We start from the raw sequence: 21,550 nt of genomic DNA, 5'->3' as shown, positions 1-21,550 counted from the left end.
AGCCCTGCATTGGGCTCTGTGCTGACAGCTCAGAGCCTGGAGCCTGCTTCGGATTCTGTGTCTCCCTCCCTCTCTGCCCTTCCCCCACTCCTACCCTGTGTTTCTCTCTGTCAAAAATAAATATTAAAAATTTTTTTTTTAGTATATAGTGGGAGAGAATCCTAAGATTGATGGTTTTTTTCCCCCCAAGAACTTGGATTACATACCAAGAAGTAGCATAGATTAATGTGCAGAGTCTGGAAGGCCCAGAGCCTATACTTACACATGCTGAAGATAAGTAACATGAAATCCAGGGTAGACACAACCCATTCCTATTCTTTTTAGCGTGTATTTCTCAAATATGAAGCATACTTTCCAGTAAAAACTTTATGAGTGATTTTTAAGCCTTATTTCTCCTCCTCCCTTTACTGTATTAGTTTGCTAGGGCTGCCATAACAAATACCACAGACTGGGTGGGTTAAACAGCACAAATTAATTTTCTCACAGTTCTGGAAGCAGAAGTCCAAGATCAAGATGTCAGCAGGTTTGGTTACTTCTGAGACCTTTCTCCTTCGCTTGAAGATGGCTGCCTTCTTGCTGTGCCCTCACATGGCCTTTCCTCTGCCTGCGCATCTCTGGTGTCTGTTTCGTGTCCACATTTTCTAGCCTCATAAGTCAGATTATTTTAGGGCCCATTTATATATGACCTCATTTAACGCTATGATCTCTTTAAAGACCCTGTCTCCAAATACAATCACATTTTGAGGTCCTGGAGATTAGGACTTCAACATAACTTTTTGGAGGGATACACTTCAGCCCATAACACCTCACCCTTCTCTCTAGCCTCCATTGAGAATCTCTGCTGTTGTTGCTTTTTTCCCCCATACTTCTCAGAAGAAGAGAAAAGGAATATTTGGTATGGGAGAAGAAAATTGTGACCCAAAAGGCCCTGTTGGACCCTGTTTAATTGGAGGAAATTAGATGGCAGTGTGGAGGGTAGAAATAGAAGCGCAGAGAAGGTAATGCTAAAAGTCACATGTAGATGTTTATTTCTCATTATTCTTTGAAATTGTCTCTATTTTAATATAAATTAATGCCTAGATCCTGAATTCAGAAAAAATTCAGTGTGTTCTGTTTGTGCTTGCTCATCTTAACATATGGGCCCTTCTTATGCTCTGAGAATGGTATGTTTTCTGCTAACAACTTTGTAGTTAACAGATACAACTCTAGAACACATTCGACTTACTTTGTTTTTGTAGGGTTTTTTGGGGGGTTTTTTTTTTTGGTAGGCTCCACACCCAAAGTCACCCTCAAACTTACGACCCTGAGATCAAGAGTTGCATGCTCTACTGACTGAGCCATCCAGGCAGGCATTCCCCATTTAGTTTTAGACATTTATCTAGACTGAGTATAAATGATAAATGACATTTAAAAGTTTAAATCAGGATATGATTCTCCTGACAGGAACATTTCCTATTAGCATCTTATGTTGCTGTGTATTTATATGCTCTTCCTATAGAATGGCAAACACCAGCAGATCTCAGGCAGACTTCAAGATGTCCGACTCCGAAAACAAACTCAAAAGACTGAGCTGGAAGTTCTAGATAAACAGTGTGACCTGGAAATTATGGAAATCAAGCAACTCCAACAAGAACTTCAGGTTAGTCCTTTGCTGCTGAATTGTCCATAAATATGAGCAGTCATTAATAATTCTTCCTGATAGAATAGTTTTCGCTTTAAGGGTGATGAACCTTTCTGAGTCTCTGATAGACTTCATTTCTAGAAGGATATAAGTATATACCATCCTTTATATTATATCAAGAAGCTCACATGCCCCCGAAAACTCTACTAGACCTCTGGTTAAATTCTACTTAATATTTGTACATAAGTGGATGTTTATCACTTTGAGTTTTAAGTCTTTAATAAATGTGTAGATATACCTACACGTTAAACTAAGATTGTTGGTACTCTTTTAGGAAATTTTGACCTAACATTTTTCTTTTCAGAGTTGTGGTGAGAGTGGTAAATGTGTGTGTCCCTCAGGGACCTGGTAATCTCTTCTTTACTTGTGCAGTAGGGTCTAGTTCAGTTATTATGGGGACTCTGGAAGCATTCTGAATCTTTAGAGTCCTCTTACCAAAATTACTGTTTCTGTATGGACTAGCAGTTAATTAACAGAGTCTTCTTCCTGTGTCACAGCAGGTACAGACGGGCCACATAACATTTCCTGTCTAATTTAACCTGCTACCCTAGTTATTCCTGAGTTAACAGTTTCTCTTTGATATTCATTCTGGGGTGCCATGACCTGCTTACAGATACCATTCAGTGCAGATACCAAAGGCACCTCTTAGCTTGTACCTGCTGTCTCCATCAGTATGCTGAAAACTGTAAGACTTTCAGACACACCCCATTCCTCACCCCCTTTTCTTTCCAGCCAGTCATTCATAAATGGGAATTCATGTTTAAATACTTGTATTTTAAGTCACACATAATTCCATTCTAGTTTATTCATAAAGTATAAGCAGTATTTTACAGCTACGTATTATTCCTAAACTAAGTTTTAAGAGTGACTAAGTCATGTTTTTAAGTTTCCAAAAAATTTTCAGACAACGTGACAGAGTTTTAACCAGGCACTACTTTTTCTTTTTATAAGGATTATCAAAATAAACTTATCTATTTGGTACCGGAGAAGCAATTATTAAATGAAAGAATTAAGAACATGCAGCTTGGTAACACACCTGGTAAGTCTCTAAGGTTTGTTTTTCCTCTTCCATTCTTCTCTGCGTGAAGGTGCCAGTCATACTCTTGTGAAAATAGCATTATTCTGTTATAAGTAACATTTTTTGTACAGTTAAAATTTTCAAAATTATGTGAAAAAAAATATCACAGATGTTAGAGCATTTTTACCAATAAAAAGTAAATAAAAATGAAATAAGTAATCATTGTGGTATGCCTTCCTATCTTGATAACATTTTATTTATATGTTTCAAATAAATATCAAATAAAATGTTAGACTGTAATTAAATAAGATCTGGGTTTGGCTCTAACCCAAGACTGTATGTGCATTCCGGCAAAATCCTACCCTCATTGTAAAGAACTATTCAGGAGGAGATTTTGCCGTGGGAGGAAAGCTGTGTGATTCTGGGTGATAGTCTACAGCAATGATGGCCTTAACAGATTCATAGAAAGAATTTTACCAACTTGGCCCTCTGACATTTTTGGAACAAAATATTCCAAGATAATTTGTGGGAAAGTAACATTTTTCTTGGTCCAAGTCTCAACCAGAATATTGAAGAAAAGACCTCTATGTCAGATAGCATGCCAATAACAACATAGCAGAAGAAAGGTTTATTAAAGAAAAGTAAGTCTGCAAGTACCGTGTTAGAACTAACTGAAGTATTCTAAATGTCTCCCTTTGAGTATCTGTCAGCCTTTCCATTCCAGGATTATTATACTCTTGACTCTTTAAGAAGTCCAATAAATAGCATCCCTCATCTTTGCCCAAGTGCCTCACTTTGCCCAAGTGAGGCAAAAGAGCAAGACATATGAGAGACCAAAATACCACCTCATTTTTGGTAAAGCTGATATTGGACAGCCTGGCTTATTTGTGAATGGGACAGATACACCTGTAAAACCAAGTAGAACAAGCTTCCTGTGGGCAGTTCAGTCTCAAGAATACAAGGGTGCGGGCATCTGGATGGCTCAGTCAGTTAAGCGTTTGACTCTTGGTTTTGGCTCTCAGCTCATGATCTCACAGTTCATGAGTTCGAGCCACAGAGCCTGCTTCAGATCCTCTGTCCCCCTCTGTCTTCCCCCTGCCAAAAGTAAATAAACATTAAAAAAAGAAAAAGAACACAAAGGACTGGAAGGGTCTAGGCTGTGTATGCCCAAGTCCTTATCTTGAGCTCAGCCGTGACTGAAGGGGTGGAAAGAAGCTGAGAATGTTGTCTTAGTGAAGGGCCCTTTGCATGGAAGAAACACCAGGAATAGAGAATTTTACTGTTGTGAACTCTTCCTACTATGTCCCCCACCTTCCACTGAAATAGTCTCTCCATGTCTCTTCTCAGACTGTCTTCTTACACATAAGTATTTTCTTGGCTGCTCAGAATATATCAATCCCCACCTCACCCCTCCACAGGCATTCCAGGGGCAAGGTGAGCCAGCCCTCCTGATCTGTACAGTCACAGAAAGGATAGCATCAACTCTCATTGTTTTAGTATTTGGATTGTGAATGGAATGTGTAATATATCTTATTGGGGACCTGGTAGAGCTACTCTTTCTCTGTAGAATGTGATCCAGTTCAGCTGTTATTATAGTTATCCAGTTCAGGGGTGCCTCAGTGGCTCAGTTGGTTAAGTGTCCGACATTGGCTCAGGTCATGATCTCACAGTTCGGGAGTTCAAGCCCCGCATCGGGCTCTGTGCTGACAGCTCAGAGCCTGGAGCCTGCTTCAGATTCTGTGTCTCCCTCTGTGTGCCCTTCCCCTGCTCACACTCTGTCTCTCACATTGTCTCAAAAATAAATAAACATTAAAAAAAATTTTTTTATAGTTATCCAGTTAAAATAGGAAGCTTTTGTTTGGAATTTGCAAAGTACCCTATATCCCTTAGATTCCTCTCTCCATCTCTGTTGCCATTTAAGATTACCAACCATAGGCCCAGCACCATGCTAGGCAATTTTCATGCATTATTTCTCTTAATCTTTGCAACAGCCCTGTGTAGTAGTTATTGTTATTCCCTTTGTGCAGCTTAGCAAAACTGAGGCTCAGAAAGATTAAGTAGCCCAAGATGGTGGAGTAATGGTTCTCAAATTCTTGTCTGTCTAAGTCTAAAGCCCACTGGGCCACCACATTGTCTGTCTTGATTTTCAGTTGCCTAACAAGGTGTTCATAGATATGATATATTCGAATTCAGTATTAAAACATCTGTTACTATTGATGCTCATTTTGAAGAGTACTAGGAATGTATACTAACTTATTTTTTCCACATTGCTTGTCTCCGAACTCAACTAGATTCTGAACTACTTGAGGATAGGACCCATGCCTTACTTACCCTTCTTTTTTACCTGCTATTGCACATAGTGCAGAGCCTTGTACATAGCAGATGTGTAATTTAATGATAAAATATTTGTTGAAATATTGGAAAAGCACTAGAGAATGATAAGAGAACTTAGCAAGGTGTCTGGATAAAAAGTGAGCCTATAAAAATCAGTAACTTTACACTGCATCAGAAGTATTTAATTAGAAAATGTTATGAACAAATCTCATTTACATTAGCATTCTCATTATTATGAATAAAGAAATGTACAGCTGTAAAATTTTACTGATATAAAAGATTCCTGGATAAGTATGTGCGTGTTATATTCCTGAATGATCTAGCTCAGTGTTGTAAAATGTCAGTTTTCTACTACTTTGTCCATACATTCAGTTCCATTGAGGTTTAATTGAAACCTGGCAAGATAATTTACAGATTAACCCAGAAGAGAAAATATGCAGGATTAGGCAAGACTTGAAAAAGAGTAACATTGATGCGGGGAAGACATTAGCTCTACCAGGTATCAAAACATAAGTTAGGAAAGCTCTAGTCCCTAAAGTAGTGTATTATTGATCAGAAAGAAGACGTAGAATAATGGAACTGAATAGAGGGTCTAAAAACAGGTCTGTATGTATCTGACCGTTTAGGATACGATAAAGTTGACATTTAACACCAGTGGGGAAAGCACGGGCTGTCAGTAATCACCATCACTTCAGTTAGTGGTCTGGGGCACTTGCCTATCCGAAAGAGGGGGGCGGCTCTTTACCTCACTGTATGTACAGAAATAAATTCTAGGTAAAATAAGAGGGTAAATATAAAAAGTGACTCTAGAAAATATGTTACAAAAACAAAGGAAAACATTTGTATGATCTTGGTGTCAGGAAAGTTTCTTCAAATAATACCTAGAGCTATGAAGCAAAATATTTACAGATTTGATGACATAAAAGTGAGCTTTTTCATGATGAAAGACATCATAAATAGTAAAACATTTGAAATACATATAGTACAACAAGAATTTGGAGCTTCTGCAAATCACAAATTAAGACAGCCCAATGGGAAGAAAAAAGGCAGTGGATGAGGTGAGGCAATTCAAGAGAGTGGCCAATAAGCCTATAAACAGGTGTTGATTTGGGGCGCCTGGGTGGCGCAGTCGGTTAAGCGTCCGACTTCAGCCAGGTCACGATCTCGCGGTCCGTGAGTTCGAGCCCCGCGTCGGGCTCTGGGCTGATGGCTCAGAGCCTGGAGCCTGTTTCCAATTCTGTGTCTCCCTCTCTCTCTGCCCCTCCCCCGTTCATGCTCTGTCTCTCTCTGTCCCAAAAATAAATAAACGTTGGAAAAAAAAAAAATTTAAAAAACAGGTGTTGATTTGATTTTAATTGTTACAAGAAAATACAAATTAAAATAACAGTGAGGTTTCATTTTTTTGCCAGTTAGAGAAAATGAAAAAAGATTGGGACTATCCATTATTGATGAGGGTATGCAGAAGCAGGTACTTGGGTGTCATTTTGTGTTGGTGCCCCTTTGTGCAAGTATAGTTTGGCAGTTTCTCTCAAATTTAAAGTGTTCAAGTCCTTTTACATGGCAATTCTTTCACCTCTTAGCCATATAAAATACTTTCACGAGTGCTTTAAAATGCATGTGTAAGGATAGTTATTGCAGCATTTTTATGTAGATAGTAGAAAATTAGAAACAACCTAATGCCAATCAAAAGGGAATAGTTATATAAATTGTGAAACAGCCATAATGTAGACTACCATGGAGAAATTTTATGTCTTTTTTTATCCAGTGTTACTGAGAAGTAATTGGCATACACCACTGCATAAGTTTAAGGTATACAGCATAAGGGTTTGGCTTAGATACATTGTGACAGTATAAGTCACTTACCAATAGCGACATAAGAAATTTTACCAAATGTAAACTACCTGATGTTTATATTTCAGATTTAGGGATTGGTTTGCTTCATAAAAAATCATTGGAAAAGGAAGAATTATGCCAAAGACTTAAAGAACAATTAGATGCTCTTGAAAAAGAAACTGCATCTAAGCTATCTGAAATGGATTCATTTAACAATCAATTAAAGGTATTTATTTTCTGTTATATTCATTTGTAGTTACTGGCTTCTTACCTTCCTCTTTTTGATTTAGTGGAATAAGTAACTAAAGCTATTATTGTTATATGTAGTGTATTTCCATAATTTATCATATAATTTGAGCGATACCAGATTACAAGATTGCTTTTAATGTTCTCTGTAGATATCATAAATGCTGTTATGTAGTGAAACCTGTCATTTATCATAGTTTCCAGTTCTTGACTATTTTTATTGCTATCTATACATTTTTAAGGATAGTTGCCTTTATCAGTATTAGAAAACTGATCTCAGCCAACATGATCTTAGGCAAAATTCTAAGATGGTGGATATGGAAAACTGAAACTAATTCTGGTGATAGAGGCTTTTATAACACACTAGATTTTGTTTTGTTTCTTTGTTATGATTTAATTAACCTTTGTGAAGTAATGCAATAATCAGTGAAATCCAAAGCATAACCTGGCACTCTGAACTTTGCATGAAAAGTAAGTTCACGATTCATTATTTGCCGTAGTGGCAGAGCAGATGCCCAGAGTACCTACTGTATGCTTACCATTCTTTGCAGTGTTAGCGATATAATGAAGCCATAGCTATGAAAGCTGTATTAAAAGGTAAAAACCTTCTAGGTTTTTAGAATGCTGATGGGCCAGCGTTCGAATTTGGGAATAGTCTCAGCGATTTCTTTGCTAACTGAATGTAAAGTTTTCGGAGCCTAAAGTATTCCATAGTTTTTCAGGCAGCCATCCACCTCTTCATGTGACTTTTGCTGACTTATTCAGAGTAATAGTACACGAACTATAGAGTGAATATTATAAAGAAAAGAGACCACGCTGGCTTCAGTTAAGGAGGGGAAATTTTAGGCAAATAATGTTGATAATACATTTTACACAAGCATATATTTTGTAGAAAATAATTTAAAGAAAACCAAGTAATTTGTCATTGATGGACAGACAAGCCAGCAAAGTTATCTTCCCTACATTATTTTTTTTTTAATCTGTACATAGTTTAATTGGCTTTTTATCTGCCTTATCTTACAGTGTGGGAATATGGATGACTCTGTTCTGCAGTGCCTTTTGTCTCTGCTAAGCTGTCTCAACAACCTCTTCCTCTTACTTAAGGTTATTTTCTAATATCTAGCTCCTTTTCTTTGAGTTACTTTACTGTTTTCTTTTCTTAAAAACTGGACTATTCTTTGCATTTATCTGAGTATCTTTGTTTGAAATAACATACACAATGTAGACCTTTTTTCTTTCTGCTTGCTTGAATAGCCTTCTGCTGTCTAACTGCCTGTTTGAGTCTAATGCCAGAAATTCGTAGGGTTGCCCAGAGTAACCTGTCTCATGAGGAGCCCAAGACGCTCAAAAATCCCTCAAAATTCCCTTAAAACGTCCCTGTGCATTGGGTTAACTGCTGGGATGATTACTGAGTCAATAAAAAAGAAAGCTAAGGGTAAATCATTTACCCATATCACTGGAAATCATTGTTTAAAATATAAGTTATACTTTCTGAAATACAGAGCAAGGTTATGTCATGTATATACCAGGCTGCTTCCTAATGCTGCTGTAAAGAAAAATCTGAAAGAACCAGTAGTGCAGGGGTGGCCTTAGTTACGTCTGGTTACCAGGCCTCATGTTTAGAATGCTTGCCCTTCAGATAAAAATGTTTAAGTCATATACATAAATAGTTCACCTTGTCATTTGTAGCACATAGAGTATTTCAAATACTCCGTGAATTCCTGTTGTAATATAATTTAAAGAAAGATGCTTTGCATTTAGCACTTGCTGACCCTAGATTTTGAGTGTTCGCTCTACTCCCTTCTACTCTGGATGGCAGTAGGCAGTTGCATGTATATGTGTATGTCTTCACACACAGTGAAGACAGGAACATGATAAGTAGAATTCATTTGTTATTTAAGTAAAGGTAGGGCAAGTTGGAAAGATAGTATCAGCTTTTTCTTTATAGCATAAATGGCCAGAATATCTGGTCTTAGAACTTCTACTATAGGTTGCATAGAAATTTCAACCTAAGTTTCTTCGTCTATAAAATGAGGTTTGATGATGATTTATGGACTGTACTCACACACATAAGCCTGATTATTTCAGTTAGCATTTGATTCTTCACAGGCCAGCAGATTATTCTTGTCTCTTTTTTTACTTTCTTCCTTCTGCTTCCTGCCTTCCAGCCTTTCACTGCTTATTGATACTTTCATCAGAGGCAATTTAGGAAATTAAAAGGGGATGAGAACTGTAGTCATCATTGCAAAGCAATGCGGAGCAGTTGGTTAACATATTGCTGAAAACTATCCATTGAATTGTCAGCGAGACCTTTGCAGACCTCATTACATTGCCAGTTTAGTTAAGTGAGCAGAAGCTGGCCTGCACAGATCAGGAATGAACGGGAGTTGAGGAAGGGCTGAGTATGAACAGCTCTGGGAGGAGAATGCAAAGAAAGCCCGAGGTCAAAGGAAAACCTTTTTTTTTTTGGTTTCAGAAAGACTTGAAGGACAAAGGATACAAACTTTCCGTTATGCAAGGTGGATAAGTTCTGGGATCTGTTGTACAGCGTGGTGACTATAGTTAGCAATATCCTGTTGTACACTTGAGATTTGCTAAATAGGAGAGAAAATGGTAACTATGTGAGATAGGGATGTTAATTAACTTGGTTATGGTAATCATTTCACAGTATATACTAATATTGAAACATCAAATTATATATCTTAAACATGTATAATCTTTATTTGTCAGTTATATCTCAATAAAGCTTGGAGGTGGGGAATAATTGGGACCACGCTTGGAGATGGTGTCAGCTTTCTGTAAGGTATATGGTTACATGGGGGAAGAGATAGCTTCTGTTAGGACAGAGGAATGGAAATGGAGAAAACAGAGCTGGTTAGGTAACTCACCATATCTGTCTTAATGATGATTGCCTGGCTCAAGCCACATGTCTCATTGCTGAATTCCCAGCACCTACGTGGAACATATACATGAAATGTAGTGGGTGGCAGGAAATACTTGTGGAATGAATGAATGGTTTTGAATGTTCTCAGAAAATATGCAGCATTTAGGGTTAGTATATAGAGTTTATGGGGGAAAAAGGTAGAAAGAAATTTACCAAAAACAGCAGAGAGCCATGTATCCCAGGTGCCAGCAACACTTGTGACTCCATGCATTTTTTCTGCTAAATAAAGGCTATTTTTTAAATGGAAAAAAAACAAACAAACAAACAAACAAAAAAAAAAACAAAAAACCTTGAAGGAGACTGAGGAGAGAAAGGGGGAAAGGTAGTGAGAGATTGAGTGAGAGATATGAGGTGGTAGTAACTGATAGAGTAGAGTCCTAGGGAACCAGATTGAGATAGAATCCAGAGCCTGGATTTAAGGATTAGATAAAAAGACTTTGAGTGTAGCATATGGAGAAAAGATGAGTGTGGATACAGCTAAATTTGCTGGTGGAGAGTAGGAAGCTGACAGCTTCAAGACTTAAAATCAGAAGCAAGTTGGACCATTACAAGGAATCTTCCTGGGTAGTGAGGACATGGAATAATTCCAACTGGATAGAAGAAGATGGGTGCAGCTGCAGGAAGTTTTATTGATTTTTGAGATGGAAAGATGAGGGAACTCTAATGAGGGAGATTTAATGAGGCAAGATTATTAGCTGGTAGTGAGAATGGATGGAAGATTAGGAAGTTGCAAGAGAGAGAAGTAGGCCTGGTGAGGAATAGACATCTTGGTGAGGGTAGGGGGTGCACACTTAGTGGAGGAAAACAGTAGATGTGCTGAGCAATGTTGAATGCCTGTTTGAAGTTGGAGGTCATGAATAAGAATTGAAAACAGCACACCTGGGGCACACGGGTGGCTCAGTCAGTTAAGCGTTGACTTTAGTTCAGGTCATGATCTCATAGTTCATGGGTTCAAGCCCCATGTCGGGCTCTGTGCCAATAGCATGGAGCGTGGACCCTGCTTCAGATTCTGTGTTTCCCTCTCTCTGCCCCTTCCCCGCTTGTGTGCTGTCTCTCTCTCAAAAATAAACATCAAGGGGTGCCTGGGTGGCTCAGTCGGTTAAGCGTCCGACTTTGGCTCAGGTCGTGATCTCGTGGTCCGTGAGTTCGAGCCCTGTGTCGGGCTCTGTGCTGACCGCTCAGAGCCTGGAGCCTGTTTCAGATTCTGTGTCTCCCTCTCTCTGACCCTCCCCCGTTCATGCTCTGTCTTTCTCTCTCTCAAAAATAAATGTTAAAAAAAATTTTTTTTAAATAAACATCAAAAAATAATAATAAATTTAAAAAGAAAAGAAAACAACATACCTAACTGTATGCTTGGGATGAGCACAAGGAAGGCTAATGAAGTAGGTTCATAGGTTCATACAGGTTTGAGGGGTTTTGTTTGTTTTAGAATTTTTTTAAACATTTATTTATTATTGAGAGACAGAGACAGAGCATGAGGATGAGAGGGGCAAAGAGTGAGGGAGACACAGAATCCAAAGCAGGCTCCAGGCTCTGAGCTGTCAGCACAGAGCCCAACGCAGGGCTCGAACCCATGAACTGCGAGATCATGACCTGAGCTGAAGTCAGAAGTAACCAACTGAGCCATCCAGGCGCCCCAGGTTTGAGGTTTTTTTTTTTTTTTTTTTTTTTTTTTTTAATTTTTTTTTTTCAACGTTTATTTATTTTTGGGACAGAGAGAGACACAGCATGAAGAGGGGAGGGGCAGAGAGAGAGGGAGACACAGATTCGGAAACAGGCTCCAGGCTCTGAGCCATCAGCCCAGAGCCCGACGCGGGGCTCGAACTCACGGACCGCGAGATCGTGACCTGGCTGAAGTCGGACGCTTAACCGACTGCGCCACCCAGGCGCCCCCCCAGGTTTGAGGTTTTAATAGACGTGGCAATGAGGCAGGGGGACAGGGAGTTGCAGATCTTGACACACTAATTACAGTAAAGGTGAGCTCCGAAATATGGGCTGGACAAGTAGGAGTATGAGGAGAGGAAGGGGTGCTGATGAAAAAGGAGAGAATGATGGGGTCAAGAATGGAGGTCTTAGGTTGGAAAACTGTTGAAATGGGTGCACCAGGTATAAGAAAAGCTTGAAGGATAAGAACTTCTGTTTGAAGAATGAGATATTTAGTCAGTTCTGTTTCTAATGATGACAAGATTCAAGGTATAATAATGCAAATGGTGGATTAAATGGAGTAAAAGGGAGAGTTGAGGTTTTGATCGAGTCCATGTGGATTTCAAACCCTTGGAGTAGTGAAGATTAATGAATGAGGATCAGACCAGATTGTCAAGAGATGACAGTAAAGGGGAAGAAGAGGGGGTATTGCAAGATGGTGTGAGCCTCAGAAAAGCGTTAGTTTGTCAGAGTGAAGAGAATGGTCTGGAAATGGCAGTGAAGAGCAAGGAAAATAACTTTAGTTCTCCCTTCACCCTAATGTAAATGGAATATGTGGTGATAAACTGAGAGAGAAATCGAGGAAAAGCATGTCTTAAGGGATCAGCCAAAAGGGCAAAGAGCTAAGGGAGTTTCCGTTCAGAGATGTGTGGATATTTGGGGAACTTCCTGACCACAAACAGGAAGTTCCTGGGCAGTGCAAGCGTTCGAGGAGAGAAAGGGTGGGGAATTGGGTCAGATCAAGAGATAAACAGCATTCTAGAGATGAGAATTTAGGTGGTAAAGGATGACAAGGAAGGCCAGGTGGGTTGACAGGTGAGATAGAATTGGTCTCTGGTGTCGGAGGAAGACAGGCAGTGATTTCTAATCTATTGTCTTTGAGACAGTGTTTGGAGTGATCACTGCTTTAGCCTACTTGTGGTGAAATGGAAGCATAAAATTGTAAGTTGGTTTTCTGAAGATACTATGTTCTTCTGGACCCTGTAATGTTCATGTACAAGATCAGTGGTAATTTTTACTCTTTTGCTCAAGTCACACTAGGACACATAGCACAGCCAGTGGATTCAAAGGTGAGATATTTGACAGGCCCTTATTCCATTAAGGAAATTCACACGCTGTCCTGTCTTTAGTATTGAGTTGCAGTGAAAACAGTCGTGGCCGTGGAGTCTGAAGAAATGAGTCCTGGTCCTATCCATATCACTTGCTAGCTGTGTAACGGTCATTTAACCTCAAAATTTTGCTTTCTTCAGTTATAGCTGACAATATGTGCTCTGCCTTCTTTGCAGTCTTAGGACAATTAAATGAGATAGCATATATACAGAAGTGCTTTGTGAACTATTATGTGCTATACAAATCTTTTCATTGTTCTTATCAGGGTAGGGATTATCCTGAATCTCCACAGTACTTTTAGTGCATTGGAAGGTCACCACTGCTGACTTGGGATAATGATTAAGGAGATCCTATTCCTTGGAGAGAAAGTGTCAACACCAGAATTGTGGCTTATCGTAGACCTCTATTCTAAACCTTTCCGTTGGGACTTTTGTCATTCTGGCCTTGCTGACCAGTCCTCAGTTACTGTAGACAGTGCTTCTAAAATTGAATTTTACTGATGGCTCATCCGATTCAGGATGGAGGCAGGTGATCTCTCTTGTTGGTTAACAAGCTCTGAGAGAATCGGTACACTGGGTTGGTAAATGGTCATCACTTACGTTTGATGTTGCCTCTTATTCAGAATACTGCTTTTATGTTCTTGCATCACAGTCACCCCCTTTAGAACAGACATGAAATACTGTTTGTTTCAATTCCCTTTAAATCATTTAATCTTAGAAATGTTTCCTAGCTAATAAAAGATATTTTAGTAATTTATCTGACAGTGAGTTTAAGTGAAAGTAAATATAGAATCTGGTATGTGCAGGAGTTTGAATGGCGTAGTGGAGGTAGTTCAAAACTAGGCAAGTCCCTTCATCTTCAGAGCCTCAGAAGTGGTCACCACCTGGGTGGCCCAGTTGGTTGAACGTCCAACTTCATGATCTCGCGGTTTGCGAGTTCAGGCCCCTCATTGCTCTCTCTGCTGTCAACACAGAGCCTGCTTTGGATCCTCTGTCCCCTTCTCTCTCTGCCCCTCCCCTGCTTACTCTCTCTCAAAAATAAAAATAAACATTTTTTTTAATTTAAAAATCTTTTAAAAATGGATGATCATTATATCTATTTTATGAGAACACTATCGAGATCAAATGTAGGTGTTATGTGTGAAAGCACATTAAAGTGCTACACAGATGTTCAGGGGGCTTAGGGGATGTTAAGTTTGAGGAGCTAATTTGCATTCTATAATTTTTTTCTTTTTTTTTCTTTTTTAAGAAATTTTTTAATGTTTATTTTTGAGAGAAAGTGTGAGCAGGGGAGGGGCAGAGAGGGAGGGAGACAGAATGCGAAGCAAGCTTCAGGCTCTGAGCTGTCAGCACAGAGCCTGACGCCGGTCTCGAACCCACAAACCATGAGATCATGACCTGAGCTGAAGTTGGACATTTAACTGACTGAGCCACCCAGGCGCCCCTATGATTTTTTTTTTTCATGACTAGTAACATTTTGTCCTGATTATGTGACATTATTCAGCTGAGTTGTATTTTGTCAGTTGAATCTCTTTCATGTCTTGGCCTTTGGAAAGAACATCACATGCTTTCTTTAAGCAAAATCAGAATATAAGATTGCTTCCTGTCACTTAGGAGATATTCAGTATTGGTGGTTAAAGTTCAGTGAGTTACATCTTTCACTTCTATCAGGATGGTAGAAGAAAGAAGTACTCTGAGAAATGAAAACAATTGAAGTAGATGCTGGATTTAAACATTTTTGTGAGTGCTTTGTTGAGCCCTGTTGAGGTACACTTGGGTCCAAAACTAAGTAAACCAATCCTAACCAAGTGGTCAAATATAACATTACCAAAATGGTGCAAACCAACTTTTTGTCTCCTGATATGTTGTACTGAAAGAAACACAACATCATGTCTATACTGTTTTTGCCAAAAATATTTGATCTAGGTGTAAGGAAGTAATAAGACATGCCCAAATTGTCTCTAAAAATGTGAATCTCACAAAAGATGGAGGAAAGTTTCCAGATTTAAAGAGACCAAAGAGCCATGACCGAAGGGCACTTCATGAGCCATGACTGAAGGATCGTGACAGCGAAACGATCCCTTGATTGGATCATGGATCAGAAAACTATTATTGAGGACAGTATTTACACTAGTGGGGACATTTTTTAATATAAACTCTATTAAGTGACATTTTATGGCTGTGTTAAATTTCTTTAGTTTGGTACTGGCATTGGCATTGTAGTTATGTAGACTAATGAAGTATCTGAAGGCATCAGTGTCTTCAACTTAATCAAATTTTCTGTAGGTTTGAAAGTTTTCAAAATAAAAAACAAAAATTTAGAATGGCAAAATGTCAAATGTTTGAAAAATGAAAAAGTAGATAAAGTATGTTTTCAAGTTATAAGGGTACTAAGTAGATTAACCAGGGGTAGATATCAACACTGGGCAATGGAGAGGGAGGGGGATAGTGTAAATGAGCAGATTACTCATCTGGCATACCAGGTGTCAGTAGCCATTTTCTAATTCATAAATGAAGATCTATTAATATTAGCCAAGTTTTATGAAGGGCTTTCTCTGGGACTGACACCATTCTGTCTTATTTATATTAACTTATTAATCCTTACCTTAACCCCGTGATGTAGGTAGATATTATTATTCTTCACATTTCACATAGAAGTAAATTAAGGCTCAGAAGTTGAGTCATACAGCTTGTAAGTGTAAGAGCAGAATTTCAACCCAAATAGTTAGCATTTGACCTTAAATGGTTATATTGGGAGGAAAAAAGATGAAAAGTTCTAAGCTAAGCATTCAACTTGAGAAGCTAGAAGAAGGCTAGCATAATAAAGCAAAAAAGGTAGAAGGAAATTCATGAGAGAAAAGACAGACATTTAATACAAAGAATCAAGAAAGCCAGTGTTTGAGTCTTTTAAAGATTAATAAAATGAAACCTCTGGCAAGACCGATTTTAAAAGAAAGTGGAAGTAACGAAAATTATTCATTAGGAGTGAAAAGGAAATACAATTAGATATGCTGCAAACATAAAAAGAAAAGGATATTATGACAGATTTTTGCACATAAATATAAAAACATAGATGAAGTTACAACTTGCCAAAACTGACTCAAAATATAAAGTATCTGGGTAGCTCTATCATCATAAAATATTTTATTTTATTTAAAAAAATTTTTTTTAATGTTTTTATTTATTTTTGAGACAGAGAGAGACAGAGCATGAGCAGGGGAGGGGCAGAGAGAGAGGGAGACACAGAATCTGAAGCAGGCTCTAGGCTCTGAGCTGTCAGCACAGAGCCCAACGCGGGGCTCGAACTCACACACCGCGAGATCATGACCTGAGCCGAAGTCGGACGCTCAACCGACTGAGCTACCCAGGCGCCCCATCATAAAATATTTTAAATCTATAGTTTGAAATCGTCCCTAAAAGAGAATCCAGACCCAGAGTTTTTACTGAAGGAACAAGTAAATCTAGTCTTATACAACGGTTCTGAAATACAGAAAATGTGGGAATATTCCCAACTTATATGAAGTTATCATAAACATATCAAAACCTGATAAGAACAGTATGAGAAAGCATAACTATGGGCCAGTTTAACATAGAGATAAAAGTTCTAAACAATATTAAAAAGATGAATGCATAATTTATAAAAAAAGGATAATCCATAGTGACCACAAAATTGGATTTACCTTAGTCATGCAAAGATGGTTTGACATACAAAAATGTGTAGTTTGCCATATAAACAGATTAAACGGGGAAAAATGGTATATATCTCATTCGATGCAGAAAAGGCATTTGTAAAATTTAATATCCATTCATGATTAAAACATGAAAAACTTATTAGCAAATTAGGAATAGAACTTCCTTAACCTGAAAAAGAAGATCTGTCATTCTATTAAGACTGCAGTAGTTCTGTCCATAGTTACTTCATTAGTTTACTTGTTCTGAGTTAACTGATATATTTAACCAGGGCCTCCTGGAGGGGGTGACTTGATCCAGAGGAGTGAGTCTAGTGCTAGGAATTGCTAAGATCACTGCAGTCAAGCAGAGGAAGTTTCTGGCAAGACTTATGGTGCTCTTCAAATGTTATTAGTATGTATAGTCTATTGTTTATGCATTCTCATGCATCCAATAAATACTAATTAAATATCCACACTATCCCAGGCCCTCTTGGGTGGGGATGCTTTGATGAAAGACAGTCCTGTTGTCAAGAAACTGACTCCAGTGGAGGGGGCAACCGTACAGTCAGAAGATGCTGACTTTGATAGAGGGAGGGGCACTGGATGCCTTGGGGATCAAGGGAAGCTCATGAACTCAGCCACTGGAGGAATGGAGCTCATAAAGAAAGACTTAGAGCGATATCTTACAGGACAAATTGGAGGGCTAACCTTGCAACGATAAGATCAGACATTAATTTGGCTCCTTTTTACTTTCCTTTTAAACTTCCGATTCCCCTTCTTTAGGACCTCAGCCAATAATAATAGCTAAAATTATTTTGAACTTAACATGTGCCCTGCACAGTTTGTAAGCACTTTGTGTGTATTAACCCATTTAATCCTCACAAGAACATTGTGAGTCATGTATTATAATTACATTTTACAAATGGGGAAACGGCTGAGTGACTCTCCTAAGGTTCCTCAGCTCATCACTGACAGAGCCTGATTCAGACCTCTGCTCCCAGAGTCCTTATCACTAAAGCAAACTGCTTCTCCATAGACTGTAACCACCATTATTCTTCTGCTTTTCACTAGAATTTGGAGAAAGGTACAACCAAGGGAACTATAGAAGCCGAGATTTGTGGAAACTGCTCTGAATGCAGTATTTGTGTTGTTATTGGCTCAAGCTGCCCATCTTGATCTCAGACATTTTGGACATAGTCTTCAGACACCACATTGTACTCAAATCTATCACTTCAATCAAGTTAAAAGGGTTCACCTATAAAATATTTTATTTCTGGAAAGAAATTGAGTTTGGGTTTTTGGAATTTTTTTGTTTTGGAAGATTTTTTGGTTTGGAGTTTCGTTACTGTGTGTGTGTGTAGATACCCCCAAAACATTTTTTACCAAAACGTTCTACCAAACACAGTTAACCCTTGAGCAACATGGGTTGGGCACCAATGCCCAATATAGTTGAAAATCTGCATACAACTTTTTGACTTCCCCAGAACTTAACTACTAATAGCCTACTATTAACCAGACATCTTACCTGTAACAGAAACAGTGATTAACCCAGATTTTGTGTTATATGTGTATTATGCTATATTCTTAAAATTAAGCTAGAGAAAAGAAAATGTTACTGAGAAAATCATAAAGAGAAAACACATTTACAGTATTTTGCCATATTTATTTTTAAAAATCTGTGTATAGGTGGACATGCAATTCAAATCCGGTTGTTTGAGGGTCAGCTGAACTGTTTATTTAAGGTCTCACCTTTGCCATGAAACCTCTTTTGATTACTTTAAGTTTTTTGGGGGGGGGGGGTTGGTTTGTGCTTTTATTTCCTCTTCCATATTCCAGCCTTTTTGTACTCTCTTGTTCAGGATTCTGTAGATTCCATGTAAAAGAAAGTCAGTTCAAAATAATTAAGCTAATGAGAGTAGTTACTGGCAGAGTACCAGGACTGCTGACTGAGTCCGTAGAAGCACTCCTGGGCAGGGGCAGTTCTAAGACACAGGAATGCACTTGGAGATTCACTTCCCCCAGTCCTCCCTCTCTGCCTCCAGTCTTTGCTTCTCTCTTTTCTGTGTTGATTTCATTTCTACCCCAATGGCTTCACTGTAGTGGGGCATCTCCAGGTTTAGCTTCAGTTTAATGAGCTTCAAGCAGGAAAGACTTCTTTCTCCCCTCTTCAGTCTGTCCGAATCTCAGGAAAGGATTCTGGCCCAGCTTGGATCAGATGTCCTTTGGACCAGTCATTCTGGCCAGGGAGGTGGGTTGCTCTGATGGGTTAGGCCTAAATTAAATGACTGCACCCCAGTGGGAGTGAGAGGAGCATTGAATTTGACAGATTCATCACAACCATATCAAACAGGGTTGGAGCAGGTACTTGGGAAAGGGGCTTTTAGAAGAAGATATAAGGAAGAATGCTGAACAGATAACCACAGGTTTCCACTAAGGCACTGAGCTCTATCCCACATTTTGGCACTTTTTGCTGCTTTGAGATAAGTGAGCTCTTTGAAAGCAAAGACTGCAGCCTTGAGAGTTAGAGGGCCCTCGATTTGATCCCCTGCATATCTGTGCAGCACTGCATAGAACTAGATGCTCAATAAACAAGTGTTTATTTCAATTCCTGTTTGGAATACTTTTCGTTATTTTGGCTCTCTCTAGTCAAGGATGTCATGGCAGACATCCTTTCCATTTTTAGTTTTAACTGAATTATTCAATAATTGTTGATGGGTTAATTGTTAAAAAGTTAAGGGTAACTTGGTTAAACTACATATGTAAAAAATATGATTGAACAAAATTCCTCTTCAAATAATAAGTAAATTTCTTCCCCACATTTTTAATGGATTGGCTTTTTATTGAAAATAAAGTACCAAATCAAAGAATTGGCTTATAAAATTGTCTTATCTGTATTCCTTAGAAGTGAATTAATACAAAAGTAGGTGATTTTAACATATGTTTGTCCTCAGTGGTTAGTTACAAGGCTTAAATATTTGTTTTCAAGTTTTTTTTTAATCATCCAGAGATTTCTAAAACTTTTACTCTTTTTACTTTAGTTTAACTTGCTTTAGGATTTGTGTCTGTTAATGAAAGTACCACATTATTACGTAAGACAAAAATAGTTAAATCAACGGTATATTGACTTATTTTCATTTTCTCCTTAGGAACTGAGAGAAAGCTACAGTACACAGCAGTTAGCCCTTGAACAACTTTATAAGATCAAACGTGACAAGTTGAAGGAAATTGAAAGAAAAAGGTCAGAGCTAATACAGAAGAAGAAACTAGAAGATGAGGCTGTGAGGTAATGTAACTGATAAATTTATTATACTGTATTACTATTAGATTTCTAACTTTATTGCTCATATCTTTAGTTTGACTATGAAAATTTAAGGGAAATAAAAGGATTATTCTAGGATGCTAATTAGATTGTCAGTTTTAGAAATTCAGGTCTTCTTTTGGGACTGAGTTTATAGTAATCAATTTTATGTTCCATTAGTGAAAAATAGGGGCTTTGGAGTCAGGCCTTCTTGATCTTCTTGGACTTCTTGATCTGCCACTTAATGATTTGGGTGACTTTGGTTGAGTCACTTTACCTTTCGAACCCCAGTTTCTCCATCTCAGAAATAGAAATGCTTCATAGGTAACTGAGAATTAAATTAAAATAATCTAGCTAAAGAGCCAAGCATAAATGTCTGGCAGTCATCATTTCCATCTCTCCACTGTAAATCTATTACTGTTTCCTGAAAGATCACAAAAACCAAATACTTAATTTTACAGAGTGATAAGATGAAGCGTATAATGCTATGTTGACATATTTCTCTTTGTACAGCTGATATCTATCAATTGCCTCCATTTATAGCTAGGAAAAGTAGGACAGTTGTGGAATTTGACAGAACCATTTATTTAGAGACTTGGCATGATTTTTTTTTTTCTGTCTGCAGAATCTTATTTCTAATATGTTCCTCAGTTACTTCCCCAAGTTCTCTAGTGTGAGAAATCAATATAAAAACAGATATTGATGAACCAACATTCCTTTGCCTCAGAGATAAGTAGATGAGTAATGCCCATGAAAGAGCTAATATTACTAGGGAGGCAAGAAGGACACATTACCATATGGCAGGTCTCTCTTTTTAATGGCTTCAGAATAGCTACTCCCAGCACATTTTTAATGAGCGGCTCCTATTGGCTGTGATGAAGGAGACTCTGGTTTTACTCCTGGCTCCTCGATTCCTCATAATTCCAATAGGAAATGGAGACAGCTAAACAGATCATTATGGTACTCTTAACTCCAAGGCCCCTACTTTTGTGGCCCCCAACAAGAGACACTAGAATAATATAGAAGCAGAGACAGTGAGGTTCAAATTCAGAATGCTTTTATTTGCCACTTAACTGTGCCACTGATCCTTATGCAGTAACTACACAGCTAGTCACAGTGTCAGAATTTTCCACTGACCCATTGCCAGTATCTTGATATCTCTTCATTACCGCTCACAATTTTTTTCAGGCCAACAAACCATAGTAGTAACGTACATTTTCATGTCACTCATCCTCCTCACACCTTCTGCAGTGGAAGAGGGAAGAAATCAGAGGAGAATCACATGGAGAATCGGTCCAGAGCTGAGTCTTAACAACTACAACTTGGTTTCTTGGCCATTTGCCCAGAAGGTTCCCTCCTTGTCCCATGCTGTTGGTTATAGTCAGGTTTTCACATTGTAGATGTGGCCTCTGCCCTTTGTCCAGCTTCTGTGCCATCTTCTGGCTCTGGACCAGTTTGTCATCCACTAACACATATATAAAAAAGTTTAGCAG

The 21,550-nt window shown here is 38.4% G+C and overlaps 1 protein-coding gene and 1 long non-coding RNA gene across 3 annotated transcripts in view; both read left to right on the top strand.

Annotated features, from left to right (window-relative positions):
- Positions 1-21,550, top strand: part of ITSN2 (intersectin 2) — a 148,119-nt gene that overhangs the window by 58,662 nt on the left and 67,907 nt on the right. The window contains exons 15-19 of one of the 2 annotated variants that reach the window (XM_086700127.1): positions 1,499-1,639; positions 2,633-2,720; positions 6,953-7,092; positions 8,136-8,216; positions 19,906-20,042. In XM_086700127.1, the coding sequence (XP_086556253.1) occupies positions 1,499-1,639; positions 2,633-2,720; positions 6,953-7,092; positions 8,136-8,216; positions 19,906-20,042 (587 nt within the window). The remainder of the gene's footprint in view (positions 1-1,498; positions 1,640-2,632; positions 2,721-6,952; positions 7,093-8,135; positions 8,217-19,905; positions 20,043-21,550) is intronic. The other variant, XM_025927237.2, reaches the window with a different exon arrangement.
- Positions 10,326-16,734, top strand: LOC147582293 (uncharacterized). Its single transcript, XR_015248938.1, has 2 exons — positions 10,326-11,703; positions 11,962-16,734. It is a non-coding gene; the product is annotated as an uncharacterized LOC147582293 (long non-coding RNA).

Source organism: Puma concolor, chromosome A3 (assembly GCF_028749965.1).
Source record: "Puma concolor isolate L17-30 chromosome A3, mPumCon1.1.hap2, whole genome shotgun sequence".
Classification (NCBI taxonomy): Eukaryota; Metazoa; Chordata; class Mammalia; order Carnivora; family Felidae; genus Puma; species Puma concolor.
Note: the sequence above shows the minus strand (reverse complement) of the source record. Positions and strands in the feature narration are given on the sequence as shown.